The sequence below is a fragment of the Oenanthe melanoleuca genome, chromosome 20, assembly GCF_029582105.1.
Source record: "Oenanthe melanoleuca isolate GR-GAL-2019-014 chromosome 20, OMel1.0, whole genome shotgun sequence".
NCBI lineage: Eukaryota > Metazoa > Chordata > Aves > Passeriformes > Muscicapidae > Oenanthe > Oenanthe melanoleuca.
Window position 1 is genome coordinate 8965280 of NC_079353.1, and position 22033 is coordinate 8987312.

Genomic DNA, 22033 nt, shown 5'->3' on the forward strand with positions numbered 1-22033 from the left:
CACATATAACACATATAACACATATAACATAGGCAGCACAGATAGATAACACAGACAGATTGCACTGGTAACACGAATAGATTACACAGGTAACACCGGTAGTAGCAGCGTTCCTCAGTGCCATGGGTGTGCACAGAAGGAGCGAGGGCTGCCCGCGCAGGGATGATCCGCAGGCTGCTTCGGGACAGCCACACAGGCCCAAAGGCTGCGGGAGGGCAGGCGGAGAGGGCACAGGCACGAGAAACTCCTCCAGCGTGGGAGCATCCAGAGGCAACTTCGGGGAACGGGGCTGTTACTACTGGCACGAGAATGAAGCGCGGCCTCGCTAGGGCTCACCTGCAGCCGGGCACTGCCCGGGGCTGCCAGGCAGGGAGGGCTCGGGCACACCGGAGCCAGTCTAGGTGTGCGTGCGAGCCGGGCCCGGAGGAGCCGGTGCCCGGGGCAGGCAGGAGGGGCTCAGCGGTGCACGGGCTCGGTGAGCGGTCGCAGGGATACCCGGGCTCGGTGCGGAGTGCGCAGTGCCGGGTGAGCAGTGCGCGGTGCGCGGGCGGTGCGCGGGGGGCCGTGCACGGTGCTGTGCGGAGTGCTCAGGCTCGGTGCGCGGTGCGGGGTGCCCGGGCGGTGCGCGGGGGGCGGTGCGCGGTGCAGGGTGTACGGTACGCGGTGCCCGGGCTCGGTGAGGGGTGCGCGCTGCTCGGGCGGTGCGCGGGGGGCGGTGCGCGGTACGAGGGCGGTGCGCGGTGCCGGGTGCCGGGGCTCGGTGCGCGGGGGGCGGTGCGCGGTGGCGGAGGTGCGCGGGGGGCGGCGGCGGCGGGGCCATGCGGAGTCCGGGCTGAGCCCGGCGGCCGCCCCTCGCCATGAAGCGGCAGAACCTGCGCACGGCCGCGCTCATCCTCTGCATCTTCTCCTACCTGCTGGTGGGCGCCGCGGTCTTCGATGCGCTGGAGTCAGAGGCAGAGAGCGGCCGCAAGCGGCTGCTGGAGCAGAAGCGCGGGGAGCTGCGGAGGAAGTACCGTTTCTCCGCCGACGATTACCGGGAGCTGGAGCGGCTGGTGCTGCAGGCCGAGCCGCACCGCGCCGGTCGCCAGTGGAAGTTCGCCGGCTCCTTCTACTTCGCCATCACGGTCATCACCACCATCGGTGAGTGAGGGCAGCCCGGCCGGCGCGCCCGGCATCCCTCATTCCTGAACCTTTGCACCCCGTGTCCCTCCATCCCTGAACCTCTGCACCCCGCGTCCCTCCATCCAATCTCCCTACAACCCGCGTCCCTCCATCCCTGGTCCCATGTCCCTCCATCCCCACGCCTCTGCATCCCATGTCCCTCCATATCCCTGCACCCCATCCTTGTCCAGCCCCACACCTCCGGCACCCTGGGAGCTCCAGGGCAGTCTGGGGGCTGCCCGCATGGCACAGGTAGGTGTCACCCTTGGAAGGCTGGGACATCTCTTCAGGCTACCCCCGAGCTGACTCTGTGAGACCCGAGTGCCCAGAGCGGGGCGAGGCCACCCGGGAGCAGCCTGGGGCCACCCTGTCCTGGGGGTGCTGCTACGGCCGGGCCTGCAAGCCACGATATTGTCCCAGGGAGGCAGCAGCTTCCAGAGCTTTTGCGGGAATCTCTGGAGCAGGCAGCTGCCAAAGTTGGCAGCGGAGTGGGAGGGCAGAGGTAGCCAGTGAGCTGCGTGAAGAGCTGGGCAAGAATTGTTCTTTGCTGGCTCAAAACTCTGGGTGTTTGGTTGTGTGAGACCTGTTTCACGGAGCCAAGTGAGCCACGAGCCACTGCCTGCTGCTCTGCCTGCACAGAAACCTGCAGGGACGGGGTGCCAGCTGGGAGGGGAGTGATTGACTCACATTAAACTCCCCTATACAGACCCACTTACCCATACTAGAGCCCAGTGCCTTGGTTTGTCCGCTTCAATGTTGCGAGAGAATGCAACTAAATTAAATGAGGGTTACCTTAATTTAGGTGAGATTAGCCACATGGGAGTTGAGCATTGTTTAATTAATCAATCCACTTTAATTAATCTATGCACCCTTGGCATTCAATGGGGGTCCACAGGGATCCTGTGCTTGTGTCACTGCTTGTGCTGGGATTTCAGTCAGCAGATGTGTTTTGGAGGCAGGAATCCGGAGGCCAAATCCTGCCCTGGCACAGCTAGCAGCTGCCTCCTGTTCTTCAGGACAGGACTTTAGCCTTACCGAAGGGCTTGGTTGAAATACCTCTGGTAGCTGCAAGCATCATCCCTCAAGGCAAGGGTTGGTGGGATCAACTGCACTATGTTACCAAAGGACAAGAGGTGGAAGAGGGACAGGCCTTTCCTGGGGTCTCCATGCACTCCCATGGGATGGGGTGTGGGGTTTGTGCAGATGGGAACACACAAGGTCAGCAAACCACAGTGGGCTCAGCATGATTTGAGTCAGACCCCAGCAGGAGGGAAAGATGAATGGCTTCAGCAAAAATCCCCAGCATCACCTGACAGGCTATAGCTTAATTTACATGATTTTCCTGTTGGCTGTGACAAACAATGGCTGTAACTTATCACACACCCCGTGTGATAAATAATTTCAGCCCAGGTGCCGTATTTCTCAAACGCTGACATGTTAGATCTCTTTATATTGGGCTGTGCTCCAAATCTCAGTTTTAATGTTACAGTAGCTGTGTTTACTCTATCTAATTCCCTTTGTCATTTCAAAACCATCAGTCAAACATTCCTTCAACAGTCTCTCAGGGTATAACAATTGTTTTTCCACTTACTGCTCTTCTGGATCATTATCTTTACATCCTCATTGCTGTCATTGCATTGTCTTGTAGCCTGGAACCTTGTGATTGCACTTGGTTATTCAGCTTGGATCTGACTGGGAGGTTTTGTCACTGCAGTCTCCTGTCTGCTCTCTATTTCATGAAATGTGGCATGCAGGCATTAAATGCATCATTTTTTTGTTGAGTGAATTTGTGAACAGAGAGAGCTGTTAGAAGCTGGTCCCACTGTCTGCTCACAGTTCAGAGCACAGCACAGTGAAGGATAATGCTGTCCTCAGCCCCTCAGCCCTGTCCCATGCAGGAGTTTTCTGGAGCAGGAGGTGTGCTCAGGAGCCCAGGGTAACATGGTTATCCTCCTCTGATCCTTCCATCACTGGATGCAGCACCTTCCCCAGGTGTCCTGGAAATCCAGGGGCAGCAAGGACTGAGGTGAAGCCAAGTCACAGCTTAGAACAAGACTGTGGGGTAACAAGAGGCTGTTTTCCCTCATGTTCTCCATACAAAATCAGGCAAAGTCCTGCAGAAAGTGAAAATACAAATAGCTGTTTGTGAAGGGCCTGGCAGCAGTGCAGGAAGGAGCTGGCACTGTTCTGCAGGCACCTTCAGAAGGGAAGTTTCAGGCCCTGGTAATTTCTTGTAAAAGCAACTCAAAAAAAAGGCTCAGATGCCTTTGGATGCCATTACTCCCCATGCCACGTGACTCCCTTGCTCTGTGTTCGTTACCCATCCTCTGAGGTCAGGGGCCACTGATTTCTGCTAAGCTGCTGTAATTGAGGTGGGCACAGAATCACTGGAGTGCAGTGAATACCTTGCTATGCCTCACAGTGTAATTGTGTGTGTCCTTGAGTCACAGCCCTGAAACTGGGGCCAAGGTGGAGAAATTAATTCTCAGAAGGCATTCAAGGAGAACCTTGTCCTCCTGGAGCTCCTTGTCTCCAGGAAAAGGGCTGACAAGGCTGCAGTGGCATAAATGCTCCCTACCCTGCATCTAAAACAGCACAGCCCCTCCTCCCCAACAGCCTGGTGGTGCTTTAGGTCTGAGTCTTAGTGACACTGGAGTAAATCTGGAGTGGATCTGCAGAAGCCCTTCCAGATTCAGCTGCTCCGGTGGGGACTGTCCCTATAGCACAGGGTTGTTAGGGTCGCTCTGGCTCCTGTCCAATAGGCTGCACAGCAATTGCTCATAGAGCTGAGACTCAAATGTGCATGTGACAGTGGACAGCTTGGGAGGAGGAGGAGCAGGTGACAGGGGAGGTGGCAATGCCCCTGCAAGGGTAATTGTGGATGGTCCTGGCTGGGTTGTATCTCCCCTCGGGGTGATCTGATGCTGTTGGTCTCAGCATCTTGCAGAGCATCTGTTCCCCCTCGCTGTGGAGTTCAGGTTACCCTGCACACCTACCACTGACACAGCATCATGGCCTCTGAATTGTTGGTGAGCTGCAGGAGGCTTGCAGACCCCAGTCCAGCTCTAGGCCTCCTCTTGGCCTCTGTGACACTGGGGGCTATCAGGAGGGTACCTTCTCTCTTTAGAGGTCAAATGAGGTTCTGCCTACATAATACTTTAATGTGACATCATCCCAAAGGATGGGCATCCCATGGCCTCACTAGCATTGCCTACAGATCTGCTACTGAGTAATTTTCCATTCTTCCCCCCATTTTTTAAATGCTCCTCTTGGTTACGGGGCAGCCTCATTGGAAACCCCAGAGAGGGATTGACACTACCTTTCTTTTTTCCTGTGTCCTTCACAGGTTATGGTCATGCTGCTCCTGGCACAGACGCTGGCAAAGTCTTCTGCATGTTCTATGCCATCCTGGGCATCCCCCTAACACTGGTCATGTTCCAGAGCCTGGGGGAGCGCATGAACACCGTCGTGAGGCTACTGCTCAAGAAGATCAAGAAGTGTCTGGGCATGAGGACAACCCATGTCTCCATGGAGAACATGGTGCTGGTGGGCTTTCTGTCCTGCATGGGCACCCTGTGCATTGGCGCCGCAGCCTTCTCTTATTTCGAGGGCTGGACTTTCTTCCATGCCTATTACTACTGCTTCATAACCTTGACCACTATTGGCTTTGGAGACTTTGTGGCTCTGCAGAAAAACGAGGCTTTGCAGAAGAAGCCCCCGTACGTGGCTTTCAGCTTCATGTACATCCTGGTGGGCCTGACGGTCATCGGCGCCTTCCTCAACCTGGTGGTGCTGCGCTTCCTGACCATGAACTCGGAGGACGAGAGGCGGGACGCTGAGGAGCGAGCCTCACTGAGGAGAGCCCGCAACAACATCCTCCTCAAGCCAAAAGAGGAGAGCCGCAGCAGCAATGCCATTTTTCTCCCTGCGGAGGACAGGACGAGTCAGATGAACCTGATCCCACTGGTGCAGGAGGACGTGGAGAGGCAGCGGCGCCAGTCGGTCACATCGGCGGCGGCAGTGTCATCCTTCTGCACCTGCCTGTGCTACAGACCCCAGGTGTGCAGCAGCCCCGCGCCCTCCCACCCCGAGACCCTCAGCTGCCACACCAACCCTGTATACTACAACTCCATCTCCTACAAAATCGATGATGTGTCCCTGAGCACGCGGGGGCAGACCGGCTCCTCCCCAGGGAGCACTTTGTCTTCCAGCAGCACTCGCTGCCGGCAGCACCCCCGGCTGCGGAGGAAATCCATCTAGGAGCTGCGCTCAGCGCTCCAGTCTTACTACGCTGATAAATTAAGAACAGAGATGGCAGGTTCTTCTTACTCATTTCTTCTGCTCATCTCCCTTCCCCCAGCAGGAGCCTCTAAATACTGTTGGGAGATAATGATTCCTTTTTTGCAGGTACTGAATGACATTGTTAGTTTTTCTTTGCTTTTTCCTCCCATGTTCAAGCATTTAGGGCTGGCAAGAGCCCCCTTCGCCCCAATGTGAAGCCCAGCGAGCTGTAGGTTTGCTCTTCCACCTCCCTGCTTCCCACAGGGTGCATTGCTGCCCTCCCACCCTGTTAAGCCTTGGTTGTGTCTGCTGCCAGCACATGACTCTTGCTTTGTGAGCTGGGCTGCATTTGCTGAGAGTGTGTGAGCAAGCTTTGCAGGGCTGGGGACCTTTAAGTTGTCCCCTGCCAGCAGGTGCAGTTAAGTCAGTGCCACACAGAGGGTTTTCAGCTGGTGGGTGGGCAGGGAGAGGTGGGCAGGAGGGAACGGGCTGCAGTACTGAAGCTCAGCACACGGGGACAGCTTCATGGAGGAACTTCATCTCCTGGGAGCAGCCCTCTGGGTCTGAGTTCAGGTTTGTGCCTGGCTCAGTGCTTTTGGAAGCTGGAGGCCCATGCACTCACCCACCTGCCCACCAGCACACGTTGCTTCTTATACCTCACCACCACGGGCAGGTCCTCCTGGCTGAAATGGCTGGAGGGACACTGTGCCCCATTCCCAGGGGAAGCTGAACTCCTCCAGTCCAGTTCAGCCCAGCCCCAGCTCTCCTCTGCGCTGAGCCCAGTCTGTACTAGGGGCAGCCCCATGGAGAGCCTTCCTGAACAACACAGTCAAAGGGCTTGGTCCTAAGGAGATTGGTTTTTTTTCTTAGCTAAAACCACCCCTTCCTTCCCCACCTTTCCTCCAGCTGGCAGCCCAGCAGCTGTGCTGGCTCCTCACCTCCTTCCAGTCCCTGTGAGCCCATGGGTTTGTGCTTGTTGCTGCTGGGGTTATCTGAGGTGGGGGTGGTCCCATCCATGCTCATCCCCATGTGGGATGTGGTACATGCACAGCCACACCTGGGGGGACTCTTTCCAGCTGGTGACCCCTTTGTCCATCCTGTCTCATCTGCATGAAAGCAGAGCTCTGACAGTGGTAGGAGCTCTATTTATTTTACTTCTTTTTTCTCCAATAAGGGACATTTTCACTCTCAGTTCTATTTAAAATACCCTCTGAGGGGGTTTTTGTGGAGAAATAGCCCCTTTTCCTGGTGGGGAAGGCATGCAGAGTTGCCAGCATTGGAAAGGTCTCAGGGCAGGCTTTGCACCCTCTTCCTTTTGTTCTGGGTGGCAGCTTAATAAAAGGTGAATCCATCTGGTGGTGGTTGATTATTTGTCCCAAGGAAGAGCAAAGGGATGTGTTCAAGGCCCAGACCTCAGGCTGGCTCCCTGTGGCAGGCTGCACAGCCTGGGCACGCAGGCAGACAGGAGGATGCAGGTGCTGCTGTGCTGCCACCAGGGACTGGTTTGTGACACCTTCATCTGGGTGCTCCCCAGGCCCTTTGGGGTGTGTGTCATTCCCGGGGCTGGGAGGTCTCCAGCAACTGCCTTGCTTTGCACCAGCTGGGTGAGCACTGGTTTGAAGAGAAAGGGGGAGGAGGGGTGGGTGGGAAAAGCAAGCTGTGAGCATGGAAAACAGGCTTAAAAATGAGGCTTTCATTGACTTCTCAGCTCCTCAGTGTGTCACTCCACACTGATCCCACCAGCTCAACCCTTTTGTTGCCATGTCCCATATCCCCCACACTCCCCACAGATTCCAGCCAAAAGTTTGGGCTGTGCTGTGCTGCCCTTTGCCATCAGAGCTGAGCAGATGGAAATCTCCCTCTTTCCACGTTGAGCCTTGGACATACTCCCACTGGCCAAGATGGAGCTGCATCTCTCACCCTCATCCACCGTTGTGGAAAGCAGGAGGTCTTCAATTCCTGCCCAAGTCAGACCTGCATGGTATTGTCCTGGTGAAATCCACCTCTGGTGGAGCTGGAAGCAGGAGAAACCTGAATCCAGAGGCTAAGCCAGCCTTGCACTCTCCCTCTGAATTCAGCACAGCACTGCCCAAGATCACTGGCTCCATGGTTGTGTCACAGAGCCCATGATGCAGCCATGCAAAGGCACAGCTTGGCAGAGGCAGCAGGGCTGGGGGTGTGACCTCCACACCCTGGAGGGCAGTGCTGCTGGTGGGGTGACAGTGCAGAAAGTTGAGCACCTGCTCTGGCTGCTGCTGCTTCTATGTGGCCTGAACTTCCAGGCAGCGCTGCTTGGGTGCTGAGTGACAGCCTGAGTCCCACCCTGCTGGGGAAGCTGGTGGTGGTCGGAGGGTGGGAGTGCTGGGCTGCCCCCTGACACTCCAGAGAAACCCTCCTCCTCCCCCTTCCATCACTGCTCCCCCAAGGCTGTAGCTGGGGCAGGTGGGAAGCTGCTCCTTGGTCTCACCCTGATGACCTGCAGAGGGATTTGGAGGCATGACAAACACCTTTTAAGAAATTCTTAGTGAACTTTTTGATCCCTCATTCCCACAGGAAAAGGACTTGCAGTGGCTCCCCAGAGAATGGTGCCTATTCTCAGCACCACCAGGTCCTCCACAGACCCCTCCAGCAGGAACCCCCCAACATTTCTCACCCAAGGGCTCATGAGTCATGAGGTCATTAAGGCATCAGTTGCACACCCACTAACATCTGAGGATCCTCAGACTCCCCTGCACCCACACTGGATGTTCCCAATAGCCTGGGCCAGGGGTGTTTTTTTCTGCCAGTAGAGTCTTCATCTCCAGGGTTTCAAAATCATCCCTGAATGACCTGGGCTGACCATGAAGGGTCTTGGAAGGAAAACAGCAGGAGCTTTAGACTGGGGTGGTGAGCAGAGCACAAGTGGGAGCAAGCTTAGCTCTGTGCCTGGAGATGCCCACGGCCAAATTACATCCAGAAGTGGCTCAGGGAAATGCAGGCTTGAAGCTGGGGCTGATTGAGGGAGCTGGGGTGACAGTGGGAAGAACATACACCAGGCTGAGCTGCTCTTATTCTCTACAGGCACAAGGAAGTGTCCAGATGAAATCCTAGGTTGAAGATAATGGTGGTAGCAACAGAGAGGGCAGAGACACTCCATAGAAAACCTCCAACACACCATACAAAAAAAAAGGTTTTATTATCACCATTATCAACGTTTTCATTAGCTTAACACTGAATTGTAAATCACTCAATCATTACATATTGTCTGAATAAAACCTACAGACAGGAAAAAAGTATAGCAGAATCCTCTCCTGACTACAGACAAGTGGCCAGTGTCCCACCTTCCACCCAAGGCAGCCCAGGCACCTCGCACACCACTCGCCACCTGGGCAAGCAGGCTGCCCAGCCCTATTGCCTGTGCTCCCTCTGGCTCCACAGAGATTACATCTCACCAAATGATGTTAAAAACCTCCAGAAAGTTTTGGAGAGGGTTACAGAGGCCAAAAAGAGCAGATCTCAGCTGCCCCCACTCCTAGGGAAAAGCAAGAAGAGTGTTGTAGTGCTCCTGCAAAGTTACTGGTTTTTGTGGAGCAATTAATGAAGTAAAAAAGTTTTAACCTGTGGAAGCAGACTTCCCTAGAGTGGCCAGGCCCTGGCAGAGGGGAACAGGGCAGAGCTGCATCACGGTGGCAGAGTGGGGTGGGAGCAAGGATGGGCTGGGTGGCCCTGTCCCTGAGCAGAGGCCAGCTCTGCCGAAACGCCCCGGGGCTCCCTGCAGGCAGGGGGATGGATGCTCAGTGCAGAGATGCCGTGGGCAGCCTCAGTCCCGAAGGGCTGGAATAAGGCCTCGTGTCAAGAGGGAAGTGGGGACCCATGTAGAGAGCAGAGGGTGCTGGGGAAAGCAAAGGGAAGGCAGAGGAAAGCTCCCCTTCTCCCTGGCCAGCTCAGAGGCAGCTCCCTGGCTGTCAGTAACGGCACATCCTGCCTGCCTGGGCTGCTGAGCCCCTGCAGAAGAGCCCTGGCTCCTTCCAGGGATGGGAAAGGAAGGAGTCTGAAAGCAGGACTGCTACAAAATACTGGCAGGACATGGGCATCCCTGGTTGGGTGGCAAGCCATGTCAGTGCTGTGTAAGGGGGTCTCAGGGGAGGCACTGCATCCTTGGGATGCCCTTGCACCATGCAGGGAGCAGCCTGCAGGGACTGGGAGTAAGACAAAACCAGTGTGGTGAGGCTAAGGAAACATGCCTTAAGATTCACCCTCCAAACCGCCCTTGCCCTGGCTCCAAAGCCAAAACCAGCTCCAGGTCAAGAAGATGGGATCACCAAAGTAGAGACCAGTGTGCAGCACTGGATCAGGAGCCCCAAATAAAAAAAACTGCTGAAGCTGCAGGCTGGCATTTAATGGGACCTGGAGTCCCAGTGGGCAGATATCCTAACATTTGGTGCCAAAGCAACTAGAAAAACCAGCTCTTGGGATGGCTTCAGCAAGGTGTGCCTCAATCATTCCCTTGTTTGGTTCTGCTCCCACGTGGCTCAGTGTGTGCCCACATGGCCTCTCTGCCAGACACAGCCCTTCCCACCCCTACACAGGGGGCTCAGCTCACATAACATACCCAGAGTCAATGCCAAGGCCGTCCATGGACCTGGCCAAGCTGGGATCAACAATCCTGCTTTGGTTGCCATTTTAGCTACTGGAAAGTCACAAAGGGGAAAGTCCTTGGGTCATCGCCTCTGTTTGCTGGTGCTCTGGAAAGGGCTGGTGCAGGGTCCTTCTGTTTCAGCCATGAAAGTGCAAAGAACCAACTGCTACAAAGAAACTCTACCCAGTTCCTCTCCTCCACTAGGATAAGAGCAGCTACCAAGGGGAAGGGAGGGCAGAGAGTGCCTGTAGTGTGGGAAGAGCTTGAGGTTCTCCAGGGATGAGAGTGATGCTGCTGTTGTGGGTGAGCAGCTGGGGAGGGATGTGAGGCTGCTTGGTCACTGGGACGTGGCCACTGAGCAGAGGAGTCTGGCAGTGAGAGTCGAAGCCACATTTTGAGAACATCTAATCACCTGCAAGCTTCCTGTGGAATTGCCGTGCTCACAGACACACGCCTTGGCTGGTATGCACTGGGGGAAACACAAAAAGCCTTTCACTCGTCATTCTCTTGTCACTGATCATCGTCTTTTCTAAACGCCTGGCTCACATCTGGCAGCTTCAATTTCATTTTAGATGCTCCCTCCAGGTCACAATAAACCCTGGACTCCTCTACTGATGGCACTTTGCATTCACACCTCTCCCACTATTCAAAGCATTTCACAAAAACCAGGAATTCTTCCAGCATTTTCCTTGGGGGTCCGAGCACCACTGGGACCTGCTGCCTGCACAGTCTGGCAATCTTGAGAATATCATGGACACCTGTCCTATGGGAAATGCTGGGAGGAATCCACAGGCAATGGACTGGGATGCTGCTTTGAAGGTCCTTCATTCTATGCACAGCAACAATGATGGAGCTGACTTAAAATCCAGTATCCCGATCCTGCCATTTTGGAAAAATCAGAGCCCAGCACCAGCAAATTTCTAAAGAAAGGCACAGAACAGCCTGTGCCTATTTTACACCTTGGTCCTCTGCAAAGGTGCAACCTCTCTGCCTTGGGTGGAATTTTCAAACAATATGGACAAATACCACCTATGAAATGGACAAAATAACCCACAGAGCCTTTAAAGAAGAGCAGCCCAAGCTGCTGCTCTGAAAATACCCCTCCCTTTAGCCTGCTCCAGGTATCTCGAGGAAAAAGGCAGCTGTCAGGCAGAACTGAAGTGGCCCCAGAGTGCAAAGGCTTTTTTTGCATTATCAGGGCCACAATGGCAGTGGAAACCATTCTCTTCAAGTTACAAATACTAGATAGCTTAAGAAAAAAAGGAGATTGAAACAGTCATGAAGTTTATACTGAAACTATTTTTCACCTCTGTAGTATGAAGTCACCTACAGTTGTTCTTTCTTCACCTAAGAGAGATCTCATGTCGATGGGCACAGACACTCACAAAGAATTCTATAGGATGAATATATCTCACAAGGCAACAGCCTAGTCTGTGTTTTTTACAGTCAAAGTTAATATGGATCTTTTTCAAAAGTGATGTTGTTGAGATTGAAGACAATTATAAACTGTATCAACAATATGTACTACAGCCTGCAAGTCACAATCTGTGCACACCCAATGGAATATATTATTGCTTGGTAGCCTATTAGACTTTGTTTATAAAAAGTTTTTTATACAGAGTACAGGATTATGACAAAACTAGCTAAGTAGTTCTCATCTTGAAAATACAACATCGATTCTTTCAACAAAGTAGCTGAGAATTAATGAACAATAACAAATATTTACTAATAATTTTATGGCCAGTTTGAACAGAATTTCTTATAGGACTCTTTTTCTGGTGTTTATTTGCATATGCCTCTTTTCTTTTGGAAAAAAAGTTGATAAAATATAACAAGGAACATAGAAATCAAAAGAATGAGTAAACTTCATACCAAGAACATCAAACATTTTTGAAAACACTAAATTATGTTACCTGTTAAAAAACATACATATCATTTTGTCTTTAAAGAAAAATATTTTTCCTGTTTTAAAATATTACCAACAGCATGTAATAAACTAACTTAAAATGAGTTTCATAAAAAAGTTGTCTTGCTGTCTAAACATTACTAAACATGCTTAGGTTGAGATTCTGTTAACTGCCTCAACGTCTTAAAAACAGCTCCTTTACAGGAACTTGTGATATTCATACTCCAGAACACCTGCAAATTTAGAACAGTACAATGATAAAGGATTCGGTAGCTAGGAACAATAAATATATATTTTCATTCAAAGCAAATAATTCTGCAATGTCCTTTGAAACAATCCATGGCCAAGAAATGCTGGCCATGCCCATAGTGCCTGCAGTGCAAAGGGATGCTCCAGCAGCTCCAGCAGCAGGATGAGGACCCAGGGATTGAATCGCAGAATGAGGACCTTGCCCATCCCAGCTGTGTTGGGGCAAATGGAAAAAAACACCAGGAGACTGGGAAAGTATAACTTTTTTTTGCCTGAACAAATCAGAACCAACCATGGTCATGGCTGCTTTTTTCTCAGAGCACAAAGAGGACAAAGCCAGGTGCAAGGCTGCTCTCCCTGTGTGCAGGGGACTCCCACTGGGGAGAGATCATTCTGCTCTCAGCATCAGGATTTCTCTGTTTCCCATAATGCAGGAAACATTTAGGGATTGGCTCTCCATGTTTTTTTTGGCCAGAAATGCTCCCATTACCTTTACAACATAGCAGTTCATGCACAAGGAACAGAGAATCAACACTGAGTTGGGCAGATATTTATCTCTCCTCAGTCTCATCCCTCAAAATCAAGAGCAGTCTCCTGCTCTTCCTCTCTCTCTCCCTAACTGTAACCAATAGCAAGACTCAGGCACAGGAGCAGACTCAGTCAGGACTTGCAAAGGGGACAAAGGTTCAGCTTTCAGCTGCTCATCACTGTGGCAAAATGCTGCTTCATACACAACCACACAGGTAATCCCAACTTTCACATCACATCACCTTAGACAGAAACTGGCCAGCCAAATTTTGGGGGGGGGAAAGTGGGCTAGGCTTTATAAAAATAGGCTATTCCAAGCCTGAGACTTGTCTTGGATGTTGCACTGGGAGTCTTAAATCAATGGGCAATAGAAGAGTTCTTTTTTGACTACAATACACCATGGCCCAGTGCAGGAATCACACAAATGTGTGAAGCAAGAATTTCAACTGTAGCGTAGCGTGCAAGTCCCCTGGCCTCACTCTGTGTCCCGTGGGCACTCACAGAAGGGCTCCTGTGAGTCTGCTGTTCATGTGACTGTGCTGTGCTTGGCAGCCAGGGATTGCAGTGTTCACATACTGGGGAGAAACTGGACTTGGAGTGAGTAAAACAAAAGTGAGAAGCACTGGACCACAATCAACCATGTAAAAAATGCAGAAGAAAATAGGACACAGCAGACTGTGAAACTGCCTCCAAATTACAGAATTGGAGATGTTAACAAAACTAACACAACTAGAACCATAACTTCTTTATTTTACCCTGACAGTGACCTTTCAGCATGGTTAAAACCAGATGGAAGATAGTCCTTGATGTTAAGGAGTCCATGTAATTAAATTGGTCATCACTGAGCCTGCAGAGCTTTCAGAGGGGCAGGAAAACGGAGACACTTTGCATCTGCCAGGCACACAGGAACTGAGCTTTTTGACAGACAGTCGTTAAACAAAGTTTTCTGGGGAAATATTTTTGGCATATATACTCTCCTACTCCCCATTAAAAACTGCAGAAATGCTGCATTCATCTTACTGGACACAGGAAACTCAGGATTAACTTAGCTCTTACTGGTAGATAATGTCCAAACTAAGTACCAATACAAAGCTTTTGGCATAATTTAAGACACAAGCCCTGTTGCCAAGTCTGGCGTGTACCTGGAGCTCCACACAGTCCTTTTAAAGTCATAGTTATTAAAAGATCCAGTGCTACAAACCACTAAATCTACCTAATCTATTCTAGTTCATACACATATTGTACAATATTGCCTAGTACTCACTACATACCAAGAGGAAAAGATGTTGACTTGAATTACAGTAAATGTGCTTCTTTGTAAAAAAGAAAAATAAAAGATAGAGTGCCACAACATAGTTTGACCAGCATGCAACAAACTTTCTTCAGCTAATATATAGAAATTGTCTAATACAATTAGAAAAAATAATTAGTGAGAGGCCAGAGACATATTTGATCAAGGAAATTAATAGATTTATCTGAAATGTTGAGGCTTTTGCCACTGAAGACACAAAAAACTAGTCATTCTATGTCCCTTGTCCTCCTTCCCTCTCCTTTATATTATATAAATTTTTACAGATTATTGTAAGGCCTATATAATTTTTGCATCTATCCTGTAATTTATCTCAAAATAATTTAAAATGCCATAGACAAGCTAGGACCAAAAGCAACTGCTTTTACCATCCACTCAACACTCGCGCTTTTACTCTAAAAAAGCTGAGGTCCACATGTAGAAATAAATGCTCAGCATTTCTCTGATGACAGGCCAAGAATCTGCCCATTCCTACTTGGGACATGGGACCTTCACTTTCAAACCACAAAGTAAAATATCTCCAAAAGCTTATTCTGGGACAGCAGTCATCAAATCCTCATTTAGGAACTAAGACAAAACAGAGCTATCAACAGAAAATCTTTGGAGATTCTCTGTGATTCTGGATAACTTATTTGTCTGAAGGATCCAGCACACTTCCTCCAGCACGTGGCTCTGCTGGCAGCAGCTGCCACAGCTCAGAAAATGTGCTTTACTCATTTAATGAACACAACACACGTGCTGTGACCACTGTGTCATCACATTCTCACCCACTACCTCTCTGTACTTTGGGGATCACACCTCCTCTTGCAGGACACTTGACAATGTATGTGTAGTACCAAGACTACCCAGAGCTCCCCTCTCTCCACAAGGAAGGTTATGGGCTCTCCAGCACCTTCTTCTCAGATGGCAAACTTACTCCTGCACCCCAGAACCCCCCATTTCCTCTCCTGCGGCAGAATAAAACAGTCCTGCTTCAGGTCTGGGAAGGAAGGGCAGCATCTCCAGCAGATATGTACCAGTATCAAGGAGATGAAGGAAAAAAGCAGGAGATAGAAGACATCATGACTGAAAAATGCACAGCAACAAGTAAGGGAGTCAGCAAGCTGCAGAATGTCTTATCTGACAATAAAAAACACCTCAAGCTGCAAGTGTGATGTTCAGCTCCCACTTCTAGTGTTTTGGGGGTTTTTTCCAAGCAAAATTGTGGTTAATTAGCCAGCTAAACTCGAACTCTGTTTAAACTGTCTGCTCTAAGTAGGCGCTACTTGTTCTCCCACCAAGTATGCTTCATCAGCAGTGTTAGACACGTAATGCAGTAAAGACACTTGCTGGTAATTTGGCACAGTTTGAAAACACAGCAACGACAGTGTTACAGCTAACATGACTCAGTGACAGGGAACTGATTCTAAAGAAAGAGTTGCAGGTTTCTTTTTTCTTCTTCCTCTCAGAAAGACAGACATTACAAAAAGACCTAATGCTTCCTCTTAAACTTTCTGTTCCTGGTCTTTTTAGCCCAGATGATGACCTCTAAATTTTTCAGGTACTTTCTTGTGAAAGAACTCATATTAGAAATTTCCAAGATGCGCAACTAAGAGAAATCCATTCCTTACTCCCTCCAAATTCTTTTGAATGCTGCAACTTTCCAGGGTTGATATTGATCTGAAACAAGGGTCCAAGAATGACAGCGAGAGAAGTGAAACAAGAGGTGTATGTCTAATTTGACAACTAGGACTCATGCCCCACGGCACCTCCTCCTTGGACAGAAAGGGCACAGTCCCTCCCCCTTGTCTTCTGTCTAAGGTCACTGGTTAATCCTCCTCTTCCAGCTCCACAAGAACTGATTGAACATGCATTGCGCTTGAGGTCAGAGTTCCAGCAAACAAAACCTTGACAGCATGTTTAAAAAACAAAAGCAGTTCCCCCTTCCTTACTCACTAAGACCTGTCACAGCAGGGTCCCACTGCGCTCTCCAGGGAAAGCTGTGAGGACTGGCGCAGGAGTGGGCCTGTAGTGGGATCTACCATCGAGGAAGTTGGGAAGAGCTTGTACCAGCCGATTGCTAAAGTGGACAAATCCAGTTCTTCCAGGAGAACCCTGGCGACTCCCATGAAGTGCTTGCGCTCCATGCGTCCATAGTTTCCCCAGACTATCACCTTAGGGACAAGAAGGGGGAGCACAGTTAATCCTCCAACTTTCACACTTCCTTGGGAAGCACAAGTCTGACCAATCCTATTCATCCAACTTTCTGGAGCTTTACTACAGCCTGAGAAGACCAGAATTATTTTCTCTATCAACAGGTGATATGAAGCTCTGGCTTATAACATTACTTTTTTATTTTAAGCACGTTTACAAATTCTAATGTTATTGGGTTTTTCCACCCCCTTGGAAAAGAGGTGAATGTGGATAAGATCCCATTCTGCAGGGCAGGGGCAGCACCTGCACAAAGTATCCTCAGGACTGCAGTTCAACACCTGCACGTAAAATCTGGTCCTGGTATATAACAGGCCTTGGACACACCAAAAGGTGTCCTAGGAGAGAAATGCAGGAGGAGCTCCTGATCTGGAAAAATAAACCAACAGAAAAAAGGTAGGCAACAACTCAGGCCAAAAGCAAACAGTTTGAAGAGAATAGCATGTTTTAACTTCTGCACATGGAGCTCGTGCCACGAGGCAGATGGAGATGAGGCATGGTCACTCACCTGGAGGAAGGGCAGGAGCCAGGGACACAACACGAGGGGCACACGTTGAGTGACGTGCAGGGCAAGCAGCATAGACAGCCAAGAATGTCTCACAGACACAGAAGAAGGGCTAATGGAAGAGCTGGCAGAGGAGCAGGGAAAGCTGAATCACACTTACGACACGATGGAGACCAGTGGGTGGAAGAACAGATGCAGTGAGGGTCATGGGCTAAGGCATGCTGCAGGTCTGCACTTGGCCAGGTGGCCCTGTGTGGCTCAAGACAAAGGTGACGACTGACTGCAGAGTGAGTCCGTGCTCTGAAGAGGAGAGGATGAGTAGGATGGGTTATGATGACAATTAGTGATCTCTGGCTAATCCTGACAGCTTCTTTTCCTAGGCTGCTAACAACCACAACACTATAGTTTTCTGTAAAATGAGGTAGGAGAGACAATGAATGTCAATCAAAAACCAAAAATTCACATGCTAGGCCAGCAGGAGATGGAGCAAGCCACTGCACAAAGTGGATTTGTGCGGGAGTCTCAGGGATTCATCTTTTCCAACAGATTTGGTGTCATGGCCATCAGCAAAAAACCAAGTTCCTCAATCTATTCTTGGAATAAGTGCCTTTCCTGGCAGTTAGACAGGTAAGGAAACCCACACAAGGCAAGAGCAGACCAAGCCAGGTCCCTCTCCATTTCAGTCATAAATGTGCAGTCTGGTTGCATCAGGGAAAAATGCTTCTAATCAAGGTAAATGAGAAGTCACTAAAGAAAAGGGTCCAGCAGGTTAGCTGGTAATTCACATGCCAGTGGAAGTAAACAACAGAAACTCGTGGATTAAATACATTAGTATTACAAAGAGATTTTAGCCAGGCTTTATCGGATGGAAATTATTTTTACATGATCCAACAATGCAAATCACTCTTTCCTCTGGAAACATAAGTACAGAGCTGAAAATACGAGTATGGCAGAAAACACATGGCAGCAACAGAAGAGAGGTAGAAAAGGGTAGGACATGTTTGGGTGATGGCAAAGCAGAGTGCCCGAGTGTGGTGTACAAACAAGGAAGGCAACCTATCCTGCAAAATCATTTAGCACCTATAGGTACCACACATCTCCTAACTGGGTGGGGGGAAAAAAAATTTTAAAAATTTTAAAATCAATCCTTTCCTGGTAGGGACTCATGGTACCTGGCAGAGTGTTAAATAATCATCAGCTTGAGTGTGAAGAAAAAGAGATTCCTTTCCTTTTGTCAAGTTCAGATAGAGTGCATTTGGCTTGATGAAAACATTGCCTTTTCCCATCTATGTTAATTAACCAGCATGCCAGAACTTAGTATATTCCATGAGAGGTGGATCAGAGAGAGGGGCAGACCTGAGACCTGCTCATCTTACCTGTAATACTTTGCCCTGGGGACTCTCAGCGAACAGCAACACCTGATTGTACAAAGGGTCTAATGACTTGCGAGCCACTTTTGTCTTCTTTTTCGCAATGCACACACCATTCTCTAGCAGGTAAGCTTTGATGTAAGCAGCTGGAAAAAAGAAACATGGTCAAATACGAAGAAAATCTTCATGCTCACTTTAAAAAAGATGGAGTGCATGTGTCAGGTGTTTCTAAAGAGGGCAGTTACAGCAAGGAAAAGATTTGCCCAAGCAGCCTTGTTTTCAGTACCACGCACAGGCTGCTTAGTCCTGCCAAGCAAAATTTCAGATTTTCCCTATTCACAAGCAATGTGGGAGGCTGGGGCTCAGGGAAGTACGTCAGGAGATCAAAACATCCTACCTGGCAGTGTTTTGGAGCCAGGTTTTGGTGTCAGTCCTCGAGCCTGAATGATATCCACTTCAAGCTGCCCATTTCGCTCTTGCAAGCCAATTTCCACATCCCCTATACCAAAATATCAAAATATAGAAGACTTTCAAAATAATACATCCTTGGGTTACAAAAATGTTTAAAAAACAATCTTCACATCCCTCCTGCACAAGCTGTAACAAACTATGTGCCTGATTTCCTCCAGTATTACTCTGGAGCAGCTCCACAGTGATTCCAGGCCACATTTTCAAAAGCAAACTCAACTGGGAGCCCTCTAAAAAGGCTTTGGTGGCTCAGTCTCCTATTCTTTGTGGCAGCAAGCTTCTCATCTCTCCCAAATGGAAGAACATAGGACTGTAGGCTGTTTTGGAAAATGCAATTATGGTGGACATAACAAAATTTTTACAGAGCCTGGTGGGCCTTAGAGAGAAATAAAAACCCCACAGGATCCATTTGCAGGATTTTAGCTGCATTTTTACTTAGTCTGTGCCTTTCAGAGCTGAGGGGGAAAAACACAAAGCTGCTGCTCTCCTCCTAATGTCATGTTTGCTGCAGTCAGCAAAACCTTTCAGCCAAGCTCACTGGATTTAACAGAGAAATGGAGCAGGACAGTGTTAGATCAGCAGAAGCTGGACACATTATTAGGAGGCGTGTAGGAGCTGTGTGTTCAAGACTCAGTTAAAGCCACTCAAGTCCCTTGTGTTCTTACCCATCGATGTGGTGGCCAAGGTCTGACGGCCAACAAACTGTGCAGGGCCCATGCTCCCCAGAAAGTCACTAAACTGCCCAGCAGATGCCAGATGGACTCCACTGAAATTCAGGCTGCAAAAAAAATAATTTTGGCAAGTGGTTAATCTGCATTTTAAAACAACTCAGTAACTAAAGAAGCAGATTTAATATATCTTTGAAATGAATTACATCTACGGAAGCCTTTTTTTTTGAGAAAAACTTGATGATTTCCACAGTTTAGTTGCATGGAATCCATTTAAAATCTCTTTCCTCGTCCAAAAAACCCCATAATGGCTGCAGTCACCAGCTGGTCAATATTTGTTTATCTAAAACTCATTTTCTCTAAGGAAAATCTCTGTCATCTCAGGCTCATATCTGGTCTGTCATCTCTTCAGGTAACAGATTCCTAGAACTGCTTATAGGATCTCTCTTGGTAGCCATCCCTTTCCAATCCTAATTTCTAAGGAGGAAATAATCCATTTAGAGCAGTAGCTAAAAGTGAGATGAGCAGGGCAAGCATCAATCCTCTTAGGACTCAATTCCTTATTTATTTATCACACTGACACACAAAGCAATACATCTCCTTTTTGATCAGAGGGTTCCATTCCTACTGCTCAACACCAGATGCCTCCACCCTATCCACACACTGTTTTCATATCAGCTTCCATGACTGTAGGCACAAAGAACATCTGAATATGGGTGGCAAGGCTAATAGAACAACATCCTCAAACACAAGCAGCATCTCTGCCACAGTCATTACAGCAAAACAAAAGCTGTTGGGAGGACAGAGCCTCCAAATCTCATCACCAGGGACTGAGGCTGGCCCATGGCAAGCTACAGGTGCTGGTCACTGCACTAAGACGTGGAGCAACACAAAAGCATCGAACTCTGTGGTACACTGATACAAATCAAGATTTACCCAGTTGTACCCTGATTCACACAGCTGCTTTGGAGGTTGTAGAAGAACTTGCTGCAAATGGTAAGGAGGAGGCTTGAGGCCAGCATTTGACACCTACACTTGTCCCACAGGCATCTGCCAAGCCATGACACAGAGGCTGAGCCACACGTCAGGAGCTTTGTGCCAGGATACCCACGCTGCCGCGCCAGGTGCTGCTCTCTGCCTGCTGCGTGCCAAAGCCAGGCACAATTACAGACCTCCTCCACTTCTCCAAACTTCTTTGAAGGGGGGCAATTACCCAAGGAATGATACAGCCCCCTGCTCCCCAGATCTGTTTCTCACAAAGAGGCTGTGAGGAGGCTGCTGGTTGGGTACAAGTGACAGCACAGAGAAGCCCTGCCTGCGGGGAGGGATGGGGACAGCTGAGTCAGCCACAAAGACTTGGTGATGCCCCTCTGCAAGCCAGTTACATTTAAAAGACATTAAAAAGAAAATAAATTATTTTCCAACCCCATTCAACCAGCAGCGTGTTAATTTCAGGTTGGAATTTCAGCTCTCATTAGCTATTTGCAGACCTGCTCTCAGGCCCATGGGAATATTTATTTATCCTGACAGGGAGGAGGATGCCAGCACACACACTTCAGCATCTCACCACACATGGGGACTGAAGAGGACATGTCACTGGCATGGGTTCATGGGGTGGCTTAGCTCCCTGTGACAGGGGCACTGCATCAAATGGCCCAACTTTTCCACTGAATATTGCACCTCCCCTCTACATTGACTGGCTCTTTGAGAAACCCGGTTATTGCTGATACACAGGGAGAGCTACTGAGCCATAAGCATGGAAAAACCTGCCCTAGAGCTCTTTAAAAATTTCACCTCTGTGAAAAGGGATAACGGAGCCCTGGCATCCCAGGTGACAGGCTTGGGAGGGGCTCTGCTGGGTGTATTTTCCTCAGTTCAGTGCTTTTTCCACCCTGCATCTACTGTTTGCCCCAACACTCCAGGTGATACTTTAAGATACAACAGAAACAGCAGAATTTATTTGGCATTCGTTGCAGAGAAGGCTTAACATTTTTCTCAGTTTCCTGTATCACTTAACAGCACAAGGTGCATCCCCAATGTCTAGGGCCACACTCTGCTCCATGTGGTCATACAATTCCTGCCCCACCACTTACCTGGCATCTGTCAGCCCTGCTGTTTCTGAGACCAGGGCAGAGGCACTGGATTTGTGGCCTGGCTCCCCAGAATAAACTGTGCATAGAGAGAGAGAGGCCCAGGGCTGGAAAATCTGCAGGGCCATGGGATGGGGGAAGCAGAGGAAGAGGGAGCCCATAGCCAGACAGGCTTTATCAGGCTTGTGATTTGTCCATACAAGGAGAGAAGAAGTGAGTCCCTGGTGCACATGAGGACCAGCGAGACTCCGTGACCTGCTGGCTCAGGCATTTTGGGCTGCACACAGAGTCAAAAAAGGATGAAAACTAGTGCCTAGAGAACTCAAAATAGTGCAGGAAAAAGGAGACCTGACAGACAAAGACATAAGATTCAGCAGGAGATGAATAGATCATCAGCCAGAAGGTAAATGTTTTCTTTATTCTCTTCAACTCATGGAAGACAAATGGGCCAAACTTGGGTCTCGCTCCTGCCCTGGGGAGTGTGTGACCTGAACGAGCACATAAATAACAATCTGGTAAGACAACTCCCAGCCGTTCAGGGAAATGTTACTGCTGTGCTCAGAACAGATGCTTGCGCTAATTAGCAAGATGCTGAGGACCAGGACAGAGGAGGGGAAACTCAGAATTGAGTGAAGCTGAGGGCTATGAGAGTTCACAGCACACCCAGAATCAGGTCTTGGAGCAACTAAC

At 49.5% G+C, this 22033-nt stretch overlaps 2 protein-coding genes across 2 annotated transcripts in view; one reads left to right on the top strand and one right to left on the bottom strand.

The window, feature by feature from the left end:
• The first annotated feature begins 757 nt into the window (after window positions 1-757).
• On the top strand, window positions 758-6794 carry KCNK15 (potassium two pore domain channel subfamily K member 15). The gene is made up of 2 exons (XM_056507691.1): window positions 758-1140; window positions 4508-6794. Exons 1-2 carry the CDS (start codon window positions 858-860, stop codon window positions 5419-5421), a joined length of 1197 nt encoding a protein of 398 aa, XP_056363666.1. The 5' UTR covers window positions 758-857; the 3' UTR covers window positions 5422-6794.
• A 1794-nt stretch (window positions 6795-8588) lies between these two features.
• RIMS4 (regulating synaptic membrane exocytosis 4) overlaps window positions 8589-22033 on the bottom strand; it is a 57790-nt gene continuing 44345 nt past the window's right edge. Inside the window, exons 3-6 of the mRNA XM_056507631.1 lie at window positions 19251-19363; window positions 18515-18616; window positions 18124-18263; window positions 8589-16205 (exon numbers count right to left, since the gene is read on the bottom strand). Of these exons, the coding sequence (XP_056363606.1) occupies window positions 15987-16205; window positions 18124-18263; window positions 18515-18616; window positions 19251-19363 (574 nt within the window). The 3' untranslated portion in view covers window positions 8589-15986. The remainder of the gene's footprint in view (window positions 16206-18123; window positions 18264-18514; window positions 18617-19250; window positions 19364-22033) is intronic.

What these genes read in the sequence shown, in the direction of transcription:
- KCNK15 (XM_056507691.1), top strand. Translation starts at nt 858, where the DNA reads ATGAAGCGGCAGAACCTGCGCACGGCCGCGCTCATCCTCTGCATCTTC. An exon ending in CACGGTCATCACCACCATCG is followed by an intron (nt 1,141 to 4,507) that starts GTGAGTGAGGGC and finishes TGTCCTTCACAG; the next exon opens with GTTATGGTCATGCTGCTCCT.